Source organism: Physeter macrocephalus, chromosome 14 (assembly GCF_002837175.3).
Source record: "Physeter macrocephalus isolate SW-GA chromosome 14, ASM283717v5, whole genome shotgun sequence".
Taxonomy (NCBI): domain Eukaryota; kingdom Metazoa; phylum Chordata; class Mammalia; order Artiodactyla; family Physeteridae; genus Physeter; species Physeter macrocephalus.
In genome coordinates this window covers 68,886,363-68,908,943 of record NC_041227.1, presented here as the reverse complement: position 1 = coordinate 68,908,943, position 22,581 = coordinate 68,886,363, and the positions used below count along the sequence as shown (strand labels likewise).

Sequence of the window (22,581 nt, the reverse complement as noted above, 5' to 3'; positions counted from 1 at the left end):
CTGACTGCTGAAAAATTTTGAATTATTATATTGTTTTATGTTCTTGGTAGCTTTAATATTTTATTATTAAGAAATGTTCCAGGGGCTTCCCTAGTGGTGCAGTGGTTGAGAGTCTGCCTCCCGATGCAAGGGACACGGGTTCGTGCCCCGGTCCGGGAAGATCCCACATGCCGCGGAGCGGCTAGGCCCGTGAGCCATGGCCGCTGAACCTGCGCGTCCGGAGCCTGTGCTCCACAATGGGAGAGGCCACAACAGTGAGAGGCCCGCGTACCAAAAACAAAACAAAACAAAAGAACAACAAAAAAAGAAATGTTCCATCTTATCTCAAGTTATGGTTCTTGCCTTAAAGTATACTTGACCAATATTACTTAGCCTACCTTTCCAAGCTGCTTTTCATGTATTATCTCATACACTAACAATGCCACGATAAGGTAATCATTATTATTGCAATCACTTTACAGATGAGGAAACTGGGCACCGAGAAGTTATCTTCCCAGTGTCAGAAAGACAGCAAGAGACACAGTCAAGATTCAAACCCAGGTCTCTTCTAGACAGAGCACAAGCTCTTCATCACTTCACTGTGCTGCCTGTCTCTCTTTTTTTTTTAGCCCATCCAGAAAAGCATAGTTTTGAAAAGTGTCCCATCAATTCACAGACACAAAAGAAGACAATATTTTAAACTTAATACAAACAAAACAGGCTGGGAGAAAAAAAAACTTCTATTGAAAGGATCAGGTAGTATTTATAATCAATCTTCATTTCATTGTAACTGTTACCTATAGCCACTTTGAGCTGATACATACAAGAAAACTTTATTTTGATTAAAATTCATGCACTTCTTGATACATTTACTAAGTAATATGTGAAGAGATGCCCAATTTATAGAGGTTCTCTAACACATATAGTGAATATCTTAGCAAAAACTAGAGAAAACAAAACATAAAGCAAACAAAATAACAGAAATACAAGTGGAAGAAGAAAACAAATGAAGTTCACACATAGTTTCAGTGAAGGTGCTCAAAAGTAAACGTGCACCAGGACAAATTCTGTGGTAGTGGAGGAGGTGTAGGAAGTTAAATGTTAATCGTGTCATAGTTAAAAATGGAAGACAGCTCTGTCTTCTTATGATAAGCCTGCTAGCAGGGAGAAAGCTTTGAATTAACTGTACTTACCACAAAAGAAAAAATTTAAGATTTTAAATGTAAACTTAAAAATAATATAAAATAGTTAAGAAAATCGTGTAGAGGAAGGGGTAGACAAAATAATTAGCTACTAAAGGTATCAGAAAAAGGCCTGAAAAAATCTGGTTAAAATGTTAAACCTTGTATTGCTACTGATGGGAGTACTTGTTTTTATACTTTTTAAAAATAATAAAAAGATTCTGCTAAAAAATTTTTAAAAAGGGCTTCCCTGGTGGCGTAGTGGTTGCGCGTCCGCCTGCCGATGCAGGGGAGCCGGGTTCGTGCCCCGGTCTGGGACGATCCCACATGCCGCAGAGAGGCTAGGCCCGTGAGCCATGGCCGCTGAGCCTGCGCGTCCGGAGCCTGTGCTCCGCAACGGGAGAGGTCACCGCAGTGAGAGGCCCGCGTACCACACACAAAAAAAAAAAAAATTAAAAAAAAGAAAATCGTGTAGAGGTGAACTAAAGACGAAGCTAAGAGCGAGCCAGTCGACAAAGGGCTGAACATTTGACTCTAAATCCTCTTACGCTCATAAAGAGACACAGTTATAGGATTCAAACGACCACAAAGTAAGCACAAACTAGGTTCAGTGTTTCTCAACAACTTCCTTACCTTACAACAAGGTCTACTTTTAGCAAGATGTCTCACGTAGGTCTTTGACATCTTAACACAGAACAATTTACAGGAAGTAATGGCAGGGAGCGCTCTAGTGGGACAGCAATACCCAGGTGTGATGGGCCTTTCTGACTGCAGGGCTGAATGCAAGCATATATCATACAGTCTCAAGAATAAGAGTCCTAAACTCACATGTCTGCAGGAACCAAGGATATAATGTGAGTCAACCAAGACACTTATTTATTTATTTATCTATTTATTTAATAAATTTATTTATTTATTCATAAAAATTTGTTTATTTTATTTACTTATTTTTGGCTGCATTGGGTCTTTGTTGCTACACGCAGGCTTTCTCTAGTTGTGGTGAGCGGGGGCTACTTTTCGTTGCGGTGTGCGGGCTTCTCATTGCAGTGGCTTCTCTTGTTGTGGAGCACGGGTTCTAGGTGCGTGGGCTTCAGTAGTTGTGGCGCACGGGCTCAGCAGTTGTGGCTCACGGGCTCTAGAGCACAGGCTCGGTAGCTGTGGCACGTGGGCTTAGTTGCTCCGCGGCATGTGGGGTCTTCCTGGACCAGGGCTCGAACCCGTGTCTCCTGCATTGGCAGGCGGATTCTTAACCACTGCGCCACCAGGGAAGCCCAAGCAAGCCACTTTTGAAGGAAAAAGAAGTTCTTTGGACACCAAAACACAGACTACATGTGAAACATTCAAGAATATTCTCTCCTTACTCAAAGCAAGATGCTTCCAATTTTCTTGTATGTGGTACTCTGTCTCCCTTCCGTTGTTTCATGTCTGTTAGAAATGGCGACAGAAATTTCTCTGCTGTAAGAGAATCTACAGTGCGATCCCTCTGACAGGTGGCAGATGAGACTCAGCCTCAGGGCTGAGGAGACAGCTAAGTGGTAGAGAGCGTGGCAAACTGAAAAGCAGAGGCTTTACCGAAAAGACAGCCATTCCTTGCTGTGATATTGTCAGACGATAAGGAATACACATGCGGTCTTTGTCCCTAGTTCCTGACACAGAGCTCCTAAAACTCTTGGTATTTCCCGAGTGACAGAGGTGAGAGAAGTGCCTTTTGTTATCTATAATAAGCCCCTTTCAACCATGTAAGAATTTATATTAACGAGGTGACTCCTGATGCGCCCATGGACACATTCCAGAGAGGGGCTGGTGCCCGAAGAACCGACCACGTGATTAGAGGGTTGGCACTTTCAGTTCCCCCTGCAACCTCTAGGAAAGGGAGATGGGCTAGAGGTTGAGCTGATCACCAAAGACCAATCACAACGATTTCATCAATCCTGCCTATCTAATGAAACCTCCATAAAACCCTCCCAAATGACGGCTTCAGAGAGCTTCCGGGATGGTGAACACATTGGGTGCTGGGAGGGTGATGCGTCTGGAGAGGGTGGGGAAGCCCAGGGCCCTTTTCCCCACATCTTGTACCATGCAACCCTTCTATCCAGCTGTTTCTGAGTTGTAGTCTTTATAATAAACTAGTAACAGTAACTGAATTGTTTTCCCCAAGCTCTGTGAACTGTTCTAGCAAATTATTAAACCCAAGGAGGGCTTGTGCGACACCCCAATGTACCGTCGGTTCATCAGAAGTACAGGTGGCAGCCTGGGACTATGACTGGTGTCTGAAGTAGGGGGCAGCCTGGGACTGAGTCCTGACCCTGTGAGGTCTGTGCTAACTCCAGGGAGACAGTGTCAGAATGGAACTGAACTGCAGGACACCTAGCTGGTGCCTGCAGAGAATTAGAGGACTGCTTGGTGTGGGGAAAAAAAACACACATCCAGTGTTAGAAGTGTTGTGAGTAAAAAAACAGATACGAGTGAAGTGTTCTGGTGTTGTAAAAACAGCACTTCATACTTGGCTCTTGACAATTTTTGCCAGATTGTCTTTTTTTCCCAAAGTCAGAAATCTCTTTTATGAAAAATTTCTGGATTTTAAATGTTGACTAAAAAAAGAAAAAAAAAGTTTCTAAACATGCTACAGGACAAATAAAACCTACTCCTTATCAATTGCCAGTTTGAGACTTCTGGTCTCAAGAACTCACCAAGCTTTCTCACATAATTAATTAAGTTCCTGAAAAAGACTGAGTCCTGGTACGTTCAAGGTTATCCTCCTTGTACAAAGCACAGCCTGCTGTGCTATTCGGTAGAGTACAAACATGGCCATAAACTCTCCCTCTCCCTGTACCCATGGCCCTTTGTGATGTAGCTTTCAGTGCCCCTCACTGACTCCGAGCTTGGCCACATGACGTGCTTTAGCCAAGGAGAAGTGAGCAAATGTGACACAAGCAGAGGCTTGAACGATGCCTGTGTGTTGGAGTTTATCCTTTCTTGCTGTTCATTGAAACCCTGCCACCATGTGGTCAACTTCAGACTTGCTGGAGGATAAGAAGCTACACGAATAGAGGCCCCAGTTGTCCCAGGCAAGGCCATCATAAACCAGCCATCCCAGCGTATCTGCCAACCGACTAGACACATGAACAACACTGAGACCAGCAAAGCCAGCCAAGATGAAAAGACCTCCCAGCCGATTCACAGAATTACAAGCTAAATGAATCGTTGCTAGTTTGACTGACTCAGTTTTAAGGCAAGTGGTTACAGCAAAAGATAACTGATACACGCTACAGTGTATCATATATCAGTTTTACACCTATCAAAAATACCATTATAGGGGCTTCCCTGGTGGCGCAGTGGTTAAGAATCTGCCTGCCAATGCTGGGGACACGGGTTCGAGCCCTGGTCTGGGAAGATCCCACATGCCGCGGAGCAACTATGCCCGTGTGCCACAGCTACCGAGCCTGAGCTCTAGAGCCCGCGAGCCACAACTACTGAGCCTGCGTGCCACAACTGCTGAAGCCCACGTGCTCTAGAGCCCACGCTCCACAGCAAGAGAAGCCACCGCAACAAGAAGCCCGCGCACCGTAACAAAGAGTAGCCCCAGCTCGCCACAACTAGAGAAAGCCTGCACGCAGCAACAAAGACCCAACACAGCCAAAAATAAATAAAAATAAAATTAATTATTTAAATTTTTTAAAAAATTATAAAGGTACTTGTTTTTGTGGAACTAAGAAGGCTTTTTCTCAAGAGAAAGGGGTTTTTTTGTGCAATCACCACCAGCTCTATCATTAACATTAAGTGTCTTACACATTCTTGTCACTTTTATCAATTAGCCTCTATGTCGACAAACAAAAACATAAAGCTACCTAGAATGCAAAAGCTTTCTCATTTGCCTAAGGTGTCTGCTTCTACCTCCAACAAATCCTCGAGGACCACTCACTGTGAAAACTCCCTTCAGTGGGAGAACTGTCAGCAAAGAGCCATATGCTTTGGAGCTGGAGGGGAGACTGAGATCCTTTTAAAGAAAAGTTAAGTATCCTGAAAAGGCCACTAGCCTGAATGTAATGCTTGCATGTGGGTCAAGGGAAGGCTAGTTGACAAAGTCAAGATCTTCTTCAAAAGATACCAAAAGAGTATGGGTTAGGCACTGTAGTAATTTAGAAATTTTTTATTTAAAAAAAAAAATTAGTACACAGCCAACCACCCAGAGAACATTATTACTTCCTAGTGTATGCTCAAAGATAAAATGGTTGCGAGAGGTTCATCTAACAGCTGATTTGAATGAGCAAAGTGCATCAACATTAGGGGTAACTTCCAAAATCCATGATCTCCGTGCTACATTAGTAAATCTACAGCCTTGTTTTTCTGTAGGACACCAGAGACAATTGGTATTTAGAGTCCTCCTAATTCACGGAAATAAAACAATATTATCTGCACCTAGGAAATTTCTCTTTCCATTTTCTCTTGGACCACTTTCAAGTACATATCTTATTTAATTCTCTATCATTTTTCTCAATCCATGATGGCATTCACAAGGAATACCATGTATTACCAAACAATGAATCATCCTCTCTGGTTATTATCTTACATGCCACTCCTGGAACATTCAATTCTTTTTAGGCATTACAGTAGGCCCTCTGTATCTGAGGGTTCCACATCCACGTATTCAACCAACTACAAATCAAAAATATTCTAGGGAAAAAAAAATTCCAGAAAGTTCCCCAAGGCAAACCTTGAATCTGCCATGTGCCAGCATCTATTTACACAGCATTTACAATGTATCAAGTATTATAAATAATTTAGAGATGATTTAAAGGGTATGAGAGGATATGCGTGGGTTATATGTAAATACTATACCATTTTATAAAAGGAACTTGAGCATCAGTGGGGTTTGATATTTGCAGGGAGTCCTGGAACCAGTCCTCCTCAGATACCAGGGACGACTGCATGTCTTAAATTTGGGATAGACTCCTTTTTTCTATATGTGTGTGTGTGGGGGGGGGGGGGTGCGTAACCCAACACCACTATATCTGAACCCCGCCCTCATGAGCCACTTGAAAAGTCAAAGATCTTAACATAAAATTTTAAAAAAAGGAATGGTGACCCTATGCAAAATGTACACACTGACTTTTTAAAAACCTTTCCCTTTTAATTTTTTATACAACTTCAAAAACTAATATTTTAGCTATCTTTGTGACAATGTTACTGATTTTCACTTTACTGCCTGGTAACTAATAATTTTAATCAACTCTTTGATTTCCTATGATGCTAAATTCTAAACCAAGCACCTACAGTGTGCCAGGAATTATACTAGTGGCATAAAGATAAATAAGCAGGGGTCACTGGCCCAGGGACTCACAGGCTAATGAAGAAGGCACAAGTAAATGACAACCAAGTAAAATTTAATGTTTTTGGTATTATAATATGTGAATAGTTCAAGTATAATACAAAATCAGGTCATTTCCAGGTCCCAGGAGACGGTCATCTCTACCTGGAGAGCCCTCCAAGTCGTCCAAACCAACCACATCATCTTACCTCCTAAACCCGCTCCTTCCTCACATGATCCCTCGACTGTTACAGGGCCCCACAGTCCTAGCAATCAGCATGGCTGGAACTTTCCGGGTCATCAGGTAAGTCCTCTTCTGTGCAGGGCTCACAGAGCCATACAAACAGTTTGCCAAGCTTATCATGCCTCAGTGATACCTCTTTTAAGACTCCTCATTCTGTCTTACTTTCATCCTTTTAACTCTTACCTAGACAAACGTATAATCCCCTACCCAGTTTCCTGCTTCTTGGCTCACCCACTTTACACCGTGCTGGCAGACTACTCTGCAGAAAGCAAGATCTTTCTAAAGAACAGCATTTGAAGCCCTCTGCAATCTTGTCCCAACCTTTCCAACCTGGGTTCCGGCTGCCAGTCTCTTTCGCACACCCTGTGGTCCTAATCAACTATATTTACATAATGGTATCCCAAATACCCCAACTCTGTATCTTTCTCGGACAGTTCTTATTAAAAATCTACAGTTTCCTATCTCCCCAAGTACCCATCCCAGCCATATTTTAAGATCCAAATTTAATGAAGCCTTTTCTGAGAAGTTTTACCCTGCTTCTCTCACCTAAAAAAAAATTGCTTTCTCTTTTGAATTCCCCCAGCAATTTATTTGTGTCTCTATTTCTTAAACTAATGTTATCTTCCCCGATAGAATGGATTTTTAAAAGCAGGAGCTCTGGCCCCTCAGAGCCAACATTTGTATGTACTTAGTAATCAGTAAATCCTTTCTGAATATATTAATGCCTCTTAGTTTTACTTTTCAGTCAAACACAGAGTCAAGCAGCAGTATCTTAACAAGGTGGACCACTCACCTGATTTCCGCAGGGAACTGTGCATTTGTGACCAGGAAACTGGAGATTTTACACTCGTGGAGTAGCTTCAAAAACCTGTTGATTTCTGGGTACATGATGGGTTCTCCCACAAGGGATAATGCACAGTGCTTTACTGTCATTCCTTCCTCAAAGCGTTCCTCTCTGACACCTGGCACTCCTGGAGAACATGGTGGAAAGGAACAAGCTCAATAAGGCACAGATAGAGGACATCACTTTTATTTTTCTTAATTAAAATTTTTCAAATTTTTCTTAATGGTTCTTTGATTTTAGAGGGCAAAATTACTTTTGATACCCGCCAAATAATACAAAACAAGAGCCCGGGGGTGGGGGGCAACCCTAACATTATTAAACCAGAAAAAAAAAAACCCTAGAATTATTATATCAGCAATCTCATCCTTGGTTTTAGTACTAATTAAACTACATCAATACAAGCAGGCAAAACTAACTTTGTTATTAGCTAATTATTTGGAACACAGAATGTATTACTTTCCATAATTTGCTTAGCTCTGCTTTCTTTCATGTTGGTCTAAGACAATGAACTCAGTATAGCTGCATCATTGCCGCCTTTATTCCTCAAGTATTTTGAATTGAGAAACTAAATGCAGTCGGTCCAAAAGAACAGAGAGAAAAAGAAGCCTGCCGTTCTCACCTTTGGCTTCATATCGGAATCACCTGGAGAGTATCGTAAACTACAGCGGCCTAGGTCCACTGCCAAAGATTCTGTTTAACTGGCGTGGATGCAAGCCAGAGTAACGGGGGCTTTAAAAGTTCCTCAGGTGATTCTAATGTGCAGCCAAAGTGAAAAAACACTGCATAAACCAGAGGCCCCCCAACTTATATGCCAACTAGAATCACCTTGGAACTGTCAACGTTCCAAATTCCAGGCCACAGCACAGGCCAATGAAATCACCATCTCCGGGGGAGGGGCAGAGGCATCAGGAGCTTTTGAAGCTCCCCAGGTGATCCCACTATGCAGACAAGCTTGCGGAACCACTGCCACAGCACCATGGGTTCTCGACCCTAGTTAACATTGCGAAATAACCCAAAGAACTTTAAAAAAATCCCAGGGTCCAGGCAGTATCCCAAGCCAATTAAATCGCAACCTCTAGGGATGAGAGCCTGAGACAGCCGTATTTTTTAAATGCTCCCCATGTGATTAGAGTGGACAGGATGGGTTAAGCAGCACTGCTCTAGACTCGATGTACTGTAGGAAAGCAGGCATGAAAAAAAAAAAAAAAATAGAAAGCATGCTTGAAAGTCCCTCAATCTAACAAGAGTTTGAAAGACTTGGAAATTGCTTAAAAAGGCAAATAAAAACATATCTCCTTTACTTCAGATAGTTCTAGCCATTACTCTAGTTTCTTTTTGAAGAACACATTCTCTCTAAAGGATACAGATTCCTCACCGAGACTGGAAGTATAGGAGGAAACATGTTCATATTCCCTCTCAGTCATTTATGAGCCATCTCTGAAAAGTAGTTTTCTTGACTGTAAGAAGTACTTACCCCAAAGAATGTTTCTTAGAATTAAATGAGATAATGCATGGAAAAGCTTTAGAAGAGGGCCTAGCACACACAAAAAAACATTCATTAAGGATTTTTTCTTCTCGTCACCTTTATCCTGGTTTCTTAAAATGACTAAATCCCAGTCACTATCACCTTAAAGAACAACAACAACAACAAATCTGGAGAAAATAAAGTTAGCTTTCACTGCTTGCTTGTGCTTTAGTTTCCAGGAAGTGACTTTATTTTACACACACACACACACACACACACACACACACACAGGCACACACACACAATCTACTTGGAAATAAGCAAGGGCAAGTAAATACCCAAGACATCAAACCAACATAAGGCATGCTAAAATCAGAACAATCTAAAAGTGGCAGCTTTTATCTTCTTTTATGACTACCTAACTGCAATTCTAAGAATGTATTTCATGTCAGTATTTGGGGGATGAATAATTTTTTAAGTTATTGAAATCTAATATCTTAAGTGAATCAAGGTTTTAAATAAAACTTGATCTATAACGCAGTCTGTGTTGCCAAGACAACTCAGCATTAAGTATAAAATTTCCTTTTTGTTAAAAAAAAAAAAAATCAGTAACTTTAATCTTGCCGGGAGAAGATGAGTAAGTAGAAGGGCAGATTTAATCAGAACTGCAAAATTAACCTAAAACTCAGAAAGCAGAATGACTGCGCACTGGCTGGGCCCTAGCCACTGGAAGTCAGACACACCAGGTCCAAATTCTTGCTCTACCACTAGGCTGGTCTGTGTCCCGGGTCAAGCCACTCACCCCCTCTATACCCATTCCCTAATCTATAAGATAGGGATTTCACATGCACACAGTTATAAGAATTCAATGAAATAAGCCACATGAAATAACAGGTCTGGTACCAGGCCCAGCACATAAGCATTCAAAATATCTTATTTTTATTATAGTAATTATTTCATGAATTGAAATAGAAATTCAATTATTTCCATTATTTTAAATAAAATGGTAATTCCATTCAATTCAACATACAGTTGACCCTTGAACAACAAGGGCTAGAACTGTGCAGGCCCACATATATGTGGATTTTTATATATGTGTGTGTGTGTGTGTGTGTGTGTGTGTGTGTGTGTATGTATACACACACACACACACACACTGGAAAATTTTTTGGAGATTTGTGACAATTTGAAAAAACTAGCAGATGCACCCCACAGCACAGAAATATCCAGAAAATTTAAGAAAAACTTAGGTATATCACAAATGCATAAAATATATGTAGATACTTGTCTATTTTATCATTTACTACCATAAAATAAACAAAATTTTTTTTTTTTTTTTTTTGGCCAGCCACGCGGCATGCAGGATCTTCCCCAACCAGGGATGGAACCTTGGGAGCTCGGAGTCTTAACCACTGGACCGCCAGGGAAGTCCCAAATACACATAAATTTTTTTAAAGTTTAAAATGTATCAAAATGTACTCACACAAACACTTAAGGACCACACACGGCACCATTCCCAGTCCAGAGAAATGTAAACAAACACGCAAAACGTAAAGTTGCAGTATTAAATCATAACTGCACAAAATTAACCGTAGTACCGACTGTACCTCGGTAATAATTTCCTAGGATCTCCTGTTGCTACTGCACTGAGCGCAAGTGTTGCAAGTATCTGCTTGAAACGCCACGCCACGTGAGGCTCATCATCTCCACGTGAGCAGTTCATCTCTCCAGTCAATTGCAAATTGCAGTAAAAGGAAATCTCTCGCAGTTCTCTCGTAGTTTTCATCATGTTTTTGCAATACCATGAACCTTGAAATAATACCACGGGACCCACACAATGTGCCGCTAGTGATGCTGGAAGTGCTCCCAAGAAGCAGAGAAAAATCATCACATGACAAGAAAAGGGTGAATGGCTTGATATGTACCGCAGATTCAGATCTGCAGCTGCCGTTGGCTGCCACTTCAAGATAAATGAGTCCAGTGTAAGGACCATTGTTAAAAAAAAAAGAAAAGCAAATTCATGAAGCTGTCGCTGCAGCTACACCAGCAGGCGTGAAAACCTTGCGCTTTTTGCAAAACACCTTTGTATCTCATATTGAAAATGCAGCTTTTATGTGGGTGCAGGATTGTTATAAAAAAGGCATACCTACAGACGAATGAGTCAAAAGGCGAAGTCATTATATGACAACTTAAAGCAAAAGGAAGGTGAAGAATCTAAAGCTCGAGAATGTAATGCCAGCAAAGGATGGTTTGATGATTTTAGAAAGAGGTTTGGTTTTTAACATGTCAAGGTAACAGGAGAAGCAGCTTCTGCCAACCAAGAGGCAGCAAAGGAATTCCCAGCAAAGAAAATCATTGAGAAGAAAGGATATCTGCCGGAACGGGTTTTTAATGTAGTCAAAACTGCTCTATTCTGGGGTGCAAAAAAAAAGCCTCAAAGGACATTTATTAGTAAGGAAGAGAAGCTAGCGCCAGGATTTAAGGCAGGAAGGGGTAGGCTAACTCTACCGTTCTGTGCAAATGCAGTAGGGTTTACGATCACGACTGCCCTTCTCTATAAAGCTGCTAACCCCTGAGCCTTGGAGGGAAAAGATAAACACCAGCTGCCAGGCTTTTGGTTGTACAAAAAGAAGGCCTGGACAATGAGAACACTTATTCTGGACTGATTCCATGGATGCTTTGTCCCTGAAGTCAGGAAGTACCTTGCTGGTAAGGGACTGTCTTTTAAAGTTCTTTTGATATTGGACAATGCCCCTGGCCATCCAGACCCCATGAGTTCAACACCAAAGGCGTCAAAGTGGTCTCCCTGCCCCCAAACACAACATCTCTAATTCAGCCTCTAGATCAGGGGGTCAGAAGGACCTTTAAGGCTCATTACACATGGTACTCTATGGAAAGGACTGTCAGATCCCTGACAGACAGAACATTAAGAAAGTCTGAAAGGATTACACCACTGAAGATGCCATCCTTGTTCTAGAAAAATGTGTGAAAGCCATCAAGCCAAAAACAATAAATTCCTGCTACAGAAAACTGTGTCCATTTGTTGGGCATGACTTCACAGGATTTACAACAGAGCCAATCAAGGAAATCACGAAAGAGATTGTGGATACAGTTAACAACAACAACAAAAAAAGGCAGGGCTTCAAGATACGGGTCTTGGAGAAATTCAAGAGCTAGCAGACACCACACCAGAGGAGCGAACAGAAGATGACTGCATGGAGATGAGCGCTTCCTAACCAGTGCCAGGCGACGAGGAAGAAGACAGAGGAGAAGCAGTGCCAGAAGCCAAATGGACACGAGGCAATCTCAGAAGCGTTCGATTATTCAGGACTGCTTTTGACTTCTTTTACAACAAGGACCCTCCTATGATACGGGCACTGAGACTGAAGCAAGTGGTGGAAGAAGGACTGGTACCATACAGAAACGCTTTTAGAGAAATGAAAAAGCAAAAAAGTCAGACAGAAATTACTATGTATTTACATAAAGTCACACCGAGTGTGCCTGCCTGACTCGCCTGCCTCCCCCCTCCCACCCCTGAGACAGCAGGGAGATGCTGACATGTCCATGGAATCTGAGTAACATGGATGGCCACGGCAGGGTTTTGAGAAGGGTGGCCTAAGAAGGGTGGATCACGTTGGGTGCTATGTTGAGAACAGAGGGGCAAGCAGAGAGGCTAACCTGCCACAAGGATATTACATAATCTAAGCAAGAAATGATGGTGGTTTGGACCAAGGTGGTGGCAGTGGAGGTGGCAAGAAGGGCTTATCAGCTGGGCCTATTTCAAAGGTATAGTCAAAGGCTCTACTTTGAAGGTAAGTTTGAAGGATTTTCTAATGGATTGGATGTAGGTTATGAGAAACAGAGAGATGTCAATGATTTCTATAAAGTTTTTGGCCTAAGCAAGAGTCACCAACAATTGAGACAAGCCGGCGGTAAGAAAGCCTTAGGGGTAACATGGGGGTAACAAGTATTGGCGGGGGGGGGAAAGGGGGTGGAGGTAGATACCATGTGTTCAATTTTGGACATGTGAAGTATAATATGTCTGTTAGATAGCTGAATGTGTGTCCAACATTCAAGTTTGGATTCTGGGAGAAAGGCCTAGGTGGAAATAAACACTTTTGCGAAATGGATGGTATTTCTATCCAAGGGCCCAAAGCAGATTACCAAGGCAAAAAGGGCAGTTAGAGAAGAGGACCAAGGACTGAAGTCTACGCAATCACGTATCTGAGGAAAGGAAGAGGGACCAACAAAGGACACTACCAGGGAAGAATGAGGGAAACTTAAAGGCAGAGAGATCAACTGCCATCTTCTCTGAGAGCTACGCTAATAAATATCAGACAACTACAAAAACAAACAAAAACCAAGACCAAAAAAAAGCCTGTGGATAAGGCTTTTAAAAGAATAATTCTGGGATTTAAAAATTATCCTAATTTTCTCAAAAGTAAGGCACTGAGAATATGTAAAACCTTGGTTCTCTCCTTCAAGAAGCACCTTTCTATTTCATGCTCACTGTCAGAGGCAATTACAGTGCTCCCCCAAAAACAAGGTCCTCAGGGACTCAACCTCATGCTGTCTTTCACTGTCCTCAAAGAAATATGTCAGAAAATAAGACATCCTCCAAATTTCTAATGGAAAGCAGTCCTGGAGCAGGAGGACAGCCCAGGCAACAGCAGACACCACATTTCAGTAGCAGGTCTATAGGGATATTTCGCACTGTGTGTATGTCTGTCTCTCTCTCTCTCTCTCTCTCTCTCTCTCTCTCTCACTCACACACACAGAGCCTGTTCACTTCTTGTTTCCCTAAACCTTATCCCTTTCACCTCTAAACTCTGCTTTGGTTTTGTTTTTTTGTTGTTGTTTTTGTTTTTGTTTTTTGGTTTGGAGGTTTTTGTTGTTGTTGTTAGTTTTTTGTTTTTGTTTTTTCTTAAGCAAGTTTTGTGACATTTCTCTTAGCCTGAACAGCTTCCTGATCCTGAACAGTCACTACAGTCATCATATTAACTAGGAAGCACACCTTATCTCACTGAAAGATGCCAAAGCAGAAACTTAAGATTCCAGAATTTTTATCCTAAGGTCATAGCAATAAGCTGAATAACCCAGAAATAAAAATGATATAAGGTTCGGGCTTCCCTGGTGGTGCAGTGGTTAGGAATCTGCCTGCCAACACAGGAGACATGGGTTCAAGCCCTGGTCCGGGGAGATCTCACATGCCACGGAGCAACTAGGCCCGCGAGCCACAACTACTGAGCCTGTGCTCTCGACCCCGCAAGCCACAACTACTGACCCCGTGTGCCACAACTACTGAAGCCCACGCGCCTAGAGCTGGTGCTCCACAACAAGAGAAGCCACCACGATGAGAAGCCCGAGCACCACAATGAAGAGGAGCCCCCGCTCGCCACAACTAGAGAAAGCCCGCGCTCAGCAATGAAGACGCAATGCAGCCAAAAATAAATAAATAAATATTTTTTAAAATGATATAAGGTTCAACGTAGAGTATTCCTATTTCTTTGGGGGGGTTTTTTGGGGGGGGTTGATTAACCCCCCTCTATTCTGAATACTTCCTTATGCCTTTTTTTAAATTGAGGTATAATTGATATGTGTGAGTATTCCTCTTTCTAAAGACTGGACCAATCAGAAATAAAACATTTTCTTCTTTATTCTCAAATAACAATACAGTTCCTGGCCAAAGATGTTCCTAAGAACCTCTCCTGGCTGAAAGTCATATATAATATATCTTTGATACAGCCACTTCTACTATGATGTTTATTTCATAAATAAGCTTCGGAAAACAATTAGCAGGTGGTGTCCTCTTCCCCGCCTCCCCAACATTCCTTTTGGATGTGTACTTCAGCACACCTCGTTCCTGAGGACCATCTGTTGGCGACCCTTTATTTTTCGCATTACTTCACTTCTAGTTTAAACTATAGATAAAAACATCTAGCAACAAATGATGTCATCTTCACCTTTGCACCTTCAGCACCGAGGATGTTCCTCACAAATATTGTTCACTCACTTGATGTCAGCTGAACTGATGAGAAGCTGAGCTAAAGAAACCTGAACCCCACTCTCTGAAAACTTATTTCTCCCTGCCATGGTGGTATTTAGAGGGGGCAGTGAGCATTTTGAAAAAAGGCCGAGTTGCACTGTAATTCTGACCTACTTGTAACCAATGTAAAGTTAATTTTGCATATGCATATAGAGGGGAAGCTAATAAAAGTCATGGGAAGAAAGCTGGTTTAATGATCAATGAAATAACTGAAAAGACAATGACTGCCCTTGGGATTGACAATGGATGCATGAAAAGGAAATGTTTAAAAGATGAGTATACCTTCAAAATGTGCTCAAGGCTGGCCACTCAGCTAAAGCTGGACACGCAGAGGCAAAAAGAACAGTACGCACAACAAGTCTCATCCTACACAAAATATGATCATCAAATGACTGAACCAAACCCATAGGAGAGAGCGGGTGATCATCATGGGCTAGGAAAGCACCCTGTAAAACAGGACTCCAAGCTAGAGTAAGGGAAATTATTAATGAGTGACCTCTAAGGAAAGGCTAAAGTGGAGATACCCAGAAAATGACAAACTAAGAAGGAAATGGAACTAATCATATTGTGGTAATTAAGAAGGAAATGGAACTAATCATATTGTGGTAATTACTTCACAGTCTGTCTATATATCAAATTGTCATGTTGTACATGACACGATGCTATATATCAATTGTACCTCAGTAAACCTGGAAGAAAACACAGTGCTTACACAATGCTATATGTCAACTGTACCTCAGTAAACCTGGAAGAAAACAGTCATGTTAAAAATAATAATTTTGGGCTTCCCCGGTGGCACAGTGGTTGAGAATCTGCCTGCCAATGCAGGGGACACGGGTTCAATCCCTGGTCCGGGAAGATCCCACATGTCGTGGAGCAACTAAGCTCGTGTGCCACAACTACTGAGCCTGTGCTCTAGAGCCCGTGAGCCGCAACTACTGAGCCCGCGTGCCTAGAGCCTGTGCTCCACGATGAGAGAAGCCACTGCAGTGAGAAGCCCGCGCACCACAACAAAGAGTAGCCCCCGCTCGCCGCAACTAGAGAAAGCCCACACACAGCAATGAAGACGCAACGCAGCCAAAAATAAATTTATTTTTAAAATATAATAATAATAATAATAATTTTATTAGCTGTGATAATGATATTGTGTTTATGAAAAAAATCTAATGTTTAAAAGAGATTCATATTGAAGTCTGAAGGCAAATGGGATACTTGGGATTTGTCTTAATTACTTCAGCAAAGAAAAAAGGGGAGATAGAGAAGTAAGTATGGCAAAATTTTGACAATTTTTAAATAGAGGAGAAAAGGATATGGGGGTTTATTGTGCCATTCTATTTTGTGTATACTTGGACATTTTCATAATACAATTTTTTAAGAAGTTTAGATTAAAAAAGAAATCAGGGCTTCCCTGGTGGTGCAGTGGTTGAGAATCCGCCTGCCAATGCAGGGGACACGGGTTTGAGCCCTGGTCCGGTAAGATCCCACATGCCGCGGAGCAACTAAGCCCATGCGCCACAACTACTGAGCCTGCACTCTAGAGCCCGCGTGCCACAACTACCGAAACCCGTGCACCTAGAGCCCGTGCTCCGCAACGAGAGAAGCCACCGCAGTGAGAAGCCCGCGCACAGCAACGAAGAGTAGCCCCTGATCACCACAACTAGAGAAAGCCCGCGTGCAGCAAAGAAGACCCAACGCAGCCAAAAATAAATAAATAAATAAATAAAATAATAATTTTAAAAAAAGAAATCAGATCAATTCATGTTATTAGTAAGGAAAGAGAACCATGGTATAGTAAAGGGTAAAAATAAAGCACTGTAAATTTAAAAAAAGGAATAAATGTGGAACTAGGAGAAAAAAATATACTCTCCACCAGGGGCTGATATGAAATCTAGAGTTACATTCCTGCATCTTTACCATCCAGAAGTAGGATGTGTGTCAGAGCTGCACCCAGGTGATGGTACTCGGTTCAGAAGAGGTAGAGTGACTTGCATTAGGCTCACCATCCTCACCCTGAAGCTGACTATCCAGAAAGGAGGGTGACCTGTTTTATTTATACCCTTAAGGATGAACAAAAGGTAGAACATAGAAATTTCACTGATCGCAGGAGGAATTCAGGTTCATTAAAAAAGAAAACTTTAGATTATAACCATTGATAAAGACTGAGTGAAGTTATAAACTCTCACTGCCAAGTTGAATGCCCATTAGTAAACAACCATCAATTTGAACACCAGATTACTTTCTGCCAAGAGCCAAGAACACAGAAAACATAACTAATACTCTGAAATACTAAAATTCTATCATTTTGCCAAAGTTATAATAAAAAGAAAAAATTAACATCTTTGTATGGAAGACCACCCCAGTTTTCCAGAAGAACTTTGGATTCTTACAAATTACGTATTTCATCCTTTGGTAATTAGGTGTTTTTTTTTCCTTTTCTAATCCTGTAGTTTCACAGCAGGATTTGCTTTGGTTATGATAGCAATGAGACAGATTTTCAAAAAAGTAATGTCTTGATTAAGCACAGAATAAAGTAAAAAGCATTAACAAATAGTCACCACCATCCAAAAATTGGAAACTAAGGAAGTTCTCATCTTAGTGAAAATATAATGAATGAGAGCTCCTTTATGCCCATGTGTCGACTGTCTACTGACCATCACACCTTCAAATATACACCTATTTTCTACTACTACTTTAAAGAAAAACTGCTTTGGTACCCTGAAGAGTGTCGGTGTACAAATATCAACCAGTTCCAATTTGGAAACCTTTCTAGAAAATCTACTGTCGATTATATAAAGACATGATTTGCTGACATGGTAACATTTTGTCAAGTCAATTAATTAAGGTATGCAAAAAGAATCCTTTGTGAGAATTACAAGGGCAAAGTAGATACTCTATTAAAGCTGTTTTTAAGGATGAAATGAATGCCAGTTGTTGAATGTTTGGGGGTCTTTCTCACCCCCTTAGGCATTCTCACCCCTACTCAGGATTCACTTGTTCACAGACATGCTCTTCCTTTCTCCCTGCAATCCTGTTATCTGTCCTCCCCCTACAAGACAATATATATATGTTTTAAAACTCTTTTGTCTCTTACGCCATAGATACCTAAAGACAAACCATCTGAGATGCCTACTGATTAAAGCAAGCACAAGGTGGGGTTTCCCTGGTGGTCCAGTGGGCAAGACTCCGCCCTTCCAACGTGGCGGGCGGGGGGAGCCCGGGTTCGATCACTGGTCAGGGAACTAGATCCTGCATGCATGCTGCAACTAGGAGTCCGCATGCCTCAACTAAGAAGTCCACATGCTGCAACTAAAGATCCTGCGTGCCACAACTAAGACCCAGGGCAGCATAAATAAATAAATAATAAACAAAAATAATATTTAAAAAAAAAAAAAGGCAAGCACAAGGTTACTAACCAGGTATACCTTTCTGCACCCTCCAACAAGCTAGGCAGACAACAAAGACTATGTGTTCACCGACCTCACCTAACACATGTTATTAACATGAAGAAAGGCAGCCTCATGATTTATTCATCTTTTATTTCCATTTAAAGTGCACTTGCAAAAATACTCCTGTCAGAAAAATTACCGTCAAAACTCAGACTGTCATTCTGTATCGAGGACATCTCGGACTGGAAAAATGAATGTCTACTCCTCAGGGCTGCTTCCTCCCATACAAATCCCCTGGGGCACAGTTTATTCAGGGAGATTCCCAGATGTCCAGGAAACACACATCTTCAGCCATTACCACATTATTTAAGGGTTCAACTGACTCTTTAGGCACTAAACCAAAACAAACTGATTAGACTCTAAAGATAAAATTACTGGCATTTCCCTGCTTCTGATATTATTACCAGGGATGGTTCATTTTATGTGTCAACTTGGCTGGGCCATAGTGCCCAGATATTTGGTCAAACGTTATTCTGGATGTTGCCGTGAAGGTGTCTTTTGGATGAGATTAACGTTTAAGTCAGTGGGTTTTGAGTAAAGCAGACTGCCCTCTCTAATGTGGGTGGGCCTCACCCAATCACCTGAAAGCCTTAAAAGAACAAAGGCTGACCTCCCCCAAGCAAGAAGGAATTCTGCCAGCAGACTGCCTCTGCATCTGAACTGCAATTCTTCCTTAAATTTTCAGCCTGCTGGTCTACCCCAATGGATTATTTTTATCTATCTTTTTGATTGGCCAAACCTGGACGATTACATGATCCAATTCCTTAAGCCAATCTCACTCTATCAATCTCTCTCTCTCTCTCTCTCTCTCTATATATATATATACACACACACCCACACAGTGGGTGTGTTGACTCTGTTTCTCTGGAGAATTCTGACTAGTAACTATCCAAAAGAAAACAAGACTTTGACTTGAAATTTATTTAAAAGGCATATGGTTTATTTGAAGATCAACAATCAATAATATTAACTAAATCAACAAACAGTCTAAGAAAAGCTAATAAATTCCTGATATAGAGACTTCCTAGTTCTTCACCACACAGTTTCATTTAATTTTCCAAAAGACTGGTAAGAGACACTGCTTTATCCAAATAAGAGAAAATGACTTGTTCAACAACAAAAAAAAATGCTTGAGACTAAAAGCCAAGATGAAATACTAAAATATTTATTAGCATCTCTGAAGATGTACAATAGGTTAGCACAGACACACACAAATATGTACAGGGCAACTTTCCCTAGAAAATTCATAAAGAATAAAATAAAGGTATAATTGACTATCCTTTATAAATTATTATTGATCTTGAATCATTATTTGCATTGCTTTCCCAATTTCTCCTAGGAAATCAGAATAGTAATAAGAAGTACTGTGGTAAAAACTAACAAATAGATTTGGTCTTTGATCCTGGTTCCCGACACAAAGCTCCTAGAACCCCTGGGATTTCCTGAGTGGTAGGAGTGCCTTTTGTCCTTCATAAGGAGCCCCCTTTGAGCATACCTAAATATATGCAAATGGGGTGACATAGGGTAGGATCCCTAAATAGCCTCAGGCTGGGGCTGGTCACCAGAAAGACCAAGTCTTTAAGGGACTGGAACTTTCAACCACACAGACCTGTGAGAAAGGGAAGAGGGGGCTACAAATTAAGCTCTATAGTCTCTTGAACAAGATTTGATGAGCTTCTGGGTTGGTGAACATGCCAGGAGGGTGGCCAACTCCATGGGGACAGAAGCTCCTGGACTCGGGACCCTTCCAGATATACTTCTCCACCTGGCTGTTCTTCTGTGACCTCTATATATCCTTTATAATAAAATGGTAAAAATAAGTAAACGTTTCTCTGTTCTGTGAGCCACTCTAACAAACCAGGAATCCAAGGAGGAGGGTGTGGGAACTTCCAATTTATAGCCAGTTGGTCAGAAGCACAGGTAACATCCCAGACTTGTGATTGGCACCTGAAGTAGGGGGCAGTCTTATAGGACTGAATCCTTAACCTGCGGGGCCTGATGCTATCTCCAGACAGTGTCAGGATTGAATTAAATTTGTCGGACACCCAGGCAGTGTCTGCTGAGACCTGGAGAACTGCTGGGTGACGTTAGGAAAACATCATCAGAAGCACTGTGATCTCAAGAAGCAGTGACCGGACCGAACGAATTTCTTCGCATGAAAGAATCACCTGATCTTCAAAATGTTAATTACTGGGGTTTATAAAGACTCCCATTGATGATGCTAGCACCACAAGAGTGCCTATGTCAAAACAACCTTGGTTGGAATTCATCTTTTTTGTTGTTGTATATGAAAGGAAAGGAGAATAAAGGGGAGAGGACTAACAAGTGGCAGATGGAGACAGAGGCATGCACATTTAACAGGGAACCTAATATTTTTATTTCAGTTGATCATCTGCAGCTGTCATTATATCACTTTACAAGTCCTCCACATCTATCTACGGTAGTGGGTCTCAAAGTATGGTCCCCAGTTTAACAACATCGATACCACCAGGAAATCTGCTCAAAAAATCTGCTCTTGGTTGCTACCTCAGACTTGCTGAATCATTCTCTGGGGAAGGAGACCAGGAATCTCTACTTTAATGCACGATTCTGGTGCACACTAAAGCTTGAGAACCAGCAATCTCCAGTAGAGTCAAATACTTTGAACTATGAGACACAACTAGATCAGGAAATTCTAGAAACTGAGCGGCAGAATTCTACACATCACCGTGGATCATGTGGAGGAAATCTGATTAATATTAACCCTCCTTTTTTGTAAGGCATTTATTCAAAAATGCTTTCCCAATACTAACTGGTATTACTTAAGAATTTTCCAGTGTTCTAAAATTTTCAGTCCATTCACAAGGCTGCTTTGTACCCACCAAGACAGAACAATAGCAAAAGTTTTTAGGAAGAATGAGGATATATTCCCAGTCAAAACTTACAGGCTGAGTGTACCATATTATAAATAGCTAAGCTTTGAATTAAGTTTTTTAATTCTCCCATCATATAAGATATAAAGTTATTAGTAAAAACTAAAAAGGCCAAAACATATACAATATTTCTACAAAGTTTTCACTTTCCTATACGAGAATTTCTCAGCAAGGACAAAATCCTGCCAAAGGAGGCAATTCCTCTGCCAGTTTAATTCAGGCTATTAGCATCCCTTTGTAGAGGGACAATAAATACCTCTAAACTGCTTCATCACGTTCTGATGGTTTTCAATGGCTTCCTTTAAGATCATTTCAGCCTGGTCCATCTTCCACCGCCATTCAGTACCCACTGGATTGGTGTGGTGCCTAGAAAAAAGAGGCAGAAGTTCTAAAGGACTCCCTGCATTAAATCTCAGCTAGTTACCTCCTATGAGGGAGTCCATATAATTATAAAATCAGGGTTGGTTTCCTACAAAAAGCTCAGCTATTTATAGCTGTAGTTTACAACTTATTTTGAGTCATGACACCTAGCAGAGAGGGGTAGATGGCAAGTGCCTGGCCAAGACTGAGACTTACCCGGGACAATAGAAAACGTGCACCCCTCTCGCAGCCATACAACACCAGGCCAATAAGCAACCAGTAACGACCACCAGTAGAATATTGTTGCAAGACCCTCTCTGAGAGGCAGTGCAATGGGAAGACCTAACTGAAATCCCAGAAAGGAAACAGAGAACAAAGCAGAAAAAAAATGTAGAAAAATTATGGCCAACAATTTTCCAAAGTTAATGAGAAACAATTAACCACAGATCGAAGAAACTCGCAAAACAACAACCAGGATATTTGAAAACAGCCTAAAAGTATGGTATCTAAACTAATGAAAACAAAAGAAAATAAGAAAACCTTCCACTTAGAGAAAAAGGACATATTACTTAAGAACAAAGGTTAAAAATTATTTCTGACAACTCATCAGAAAACAAATAAGCCAGATGAAACTATAATGACACCTGAAAGAATGCTTAAAGGAAACAAACTTGTCAACTCAGAATTCTATACCCAGTGCAAATATCTTTCCAAAAATGGAGTAATAAAGACTTTTGCAGGACTTCCCTGGTGGCTCAGTGGTTAAGAAGCCACCTGCCAATGCAGGGGACACGGG

At 41.3% G+C, this 22,581-nt stretch overlaps 1 protein-coding gene across 2 annotated transcripts in view; it reads right to left on the bottom strand.

Moving 5' to 3' along the window:
- The window catches only part of LOC102977187 (S-adenosyl-L-methionine-dependent tRNA 4-demethylwyosine synthase TYW1), a 160,685-nt gene that overhangs the window by 80,901 nt on the left and 57,203 nt on the right, over positions 1-22,581 (bottom strand). For both annotated transcript variants that reach the window (XM_024119689.2, XM_007116855.4), the window contains exons 11-12: positions 21,682-21,791; positions 7,506-7,683 (exon numbers count right to left, since the gene is read on the bottom strand). In XM_024119689.2, coding sequence (XP_023975457.1) covers positions 7,506-7,683; positions 21,682-21,791 — 288 coding nt within the window. The remainder of the gene's footprint in view (positions 1-7,505; positions 7,684-21,681; positions 21,792-22,581) is intronic.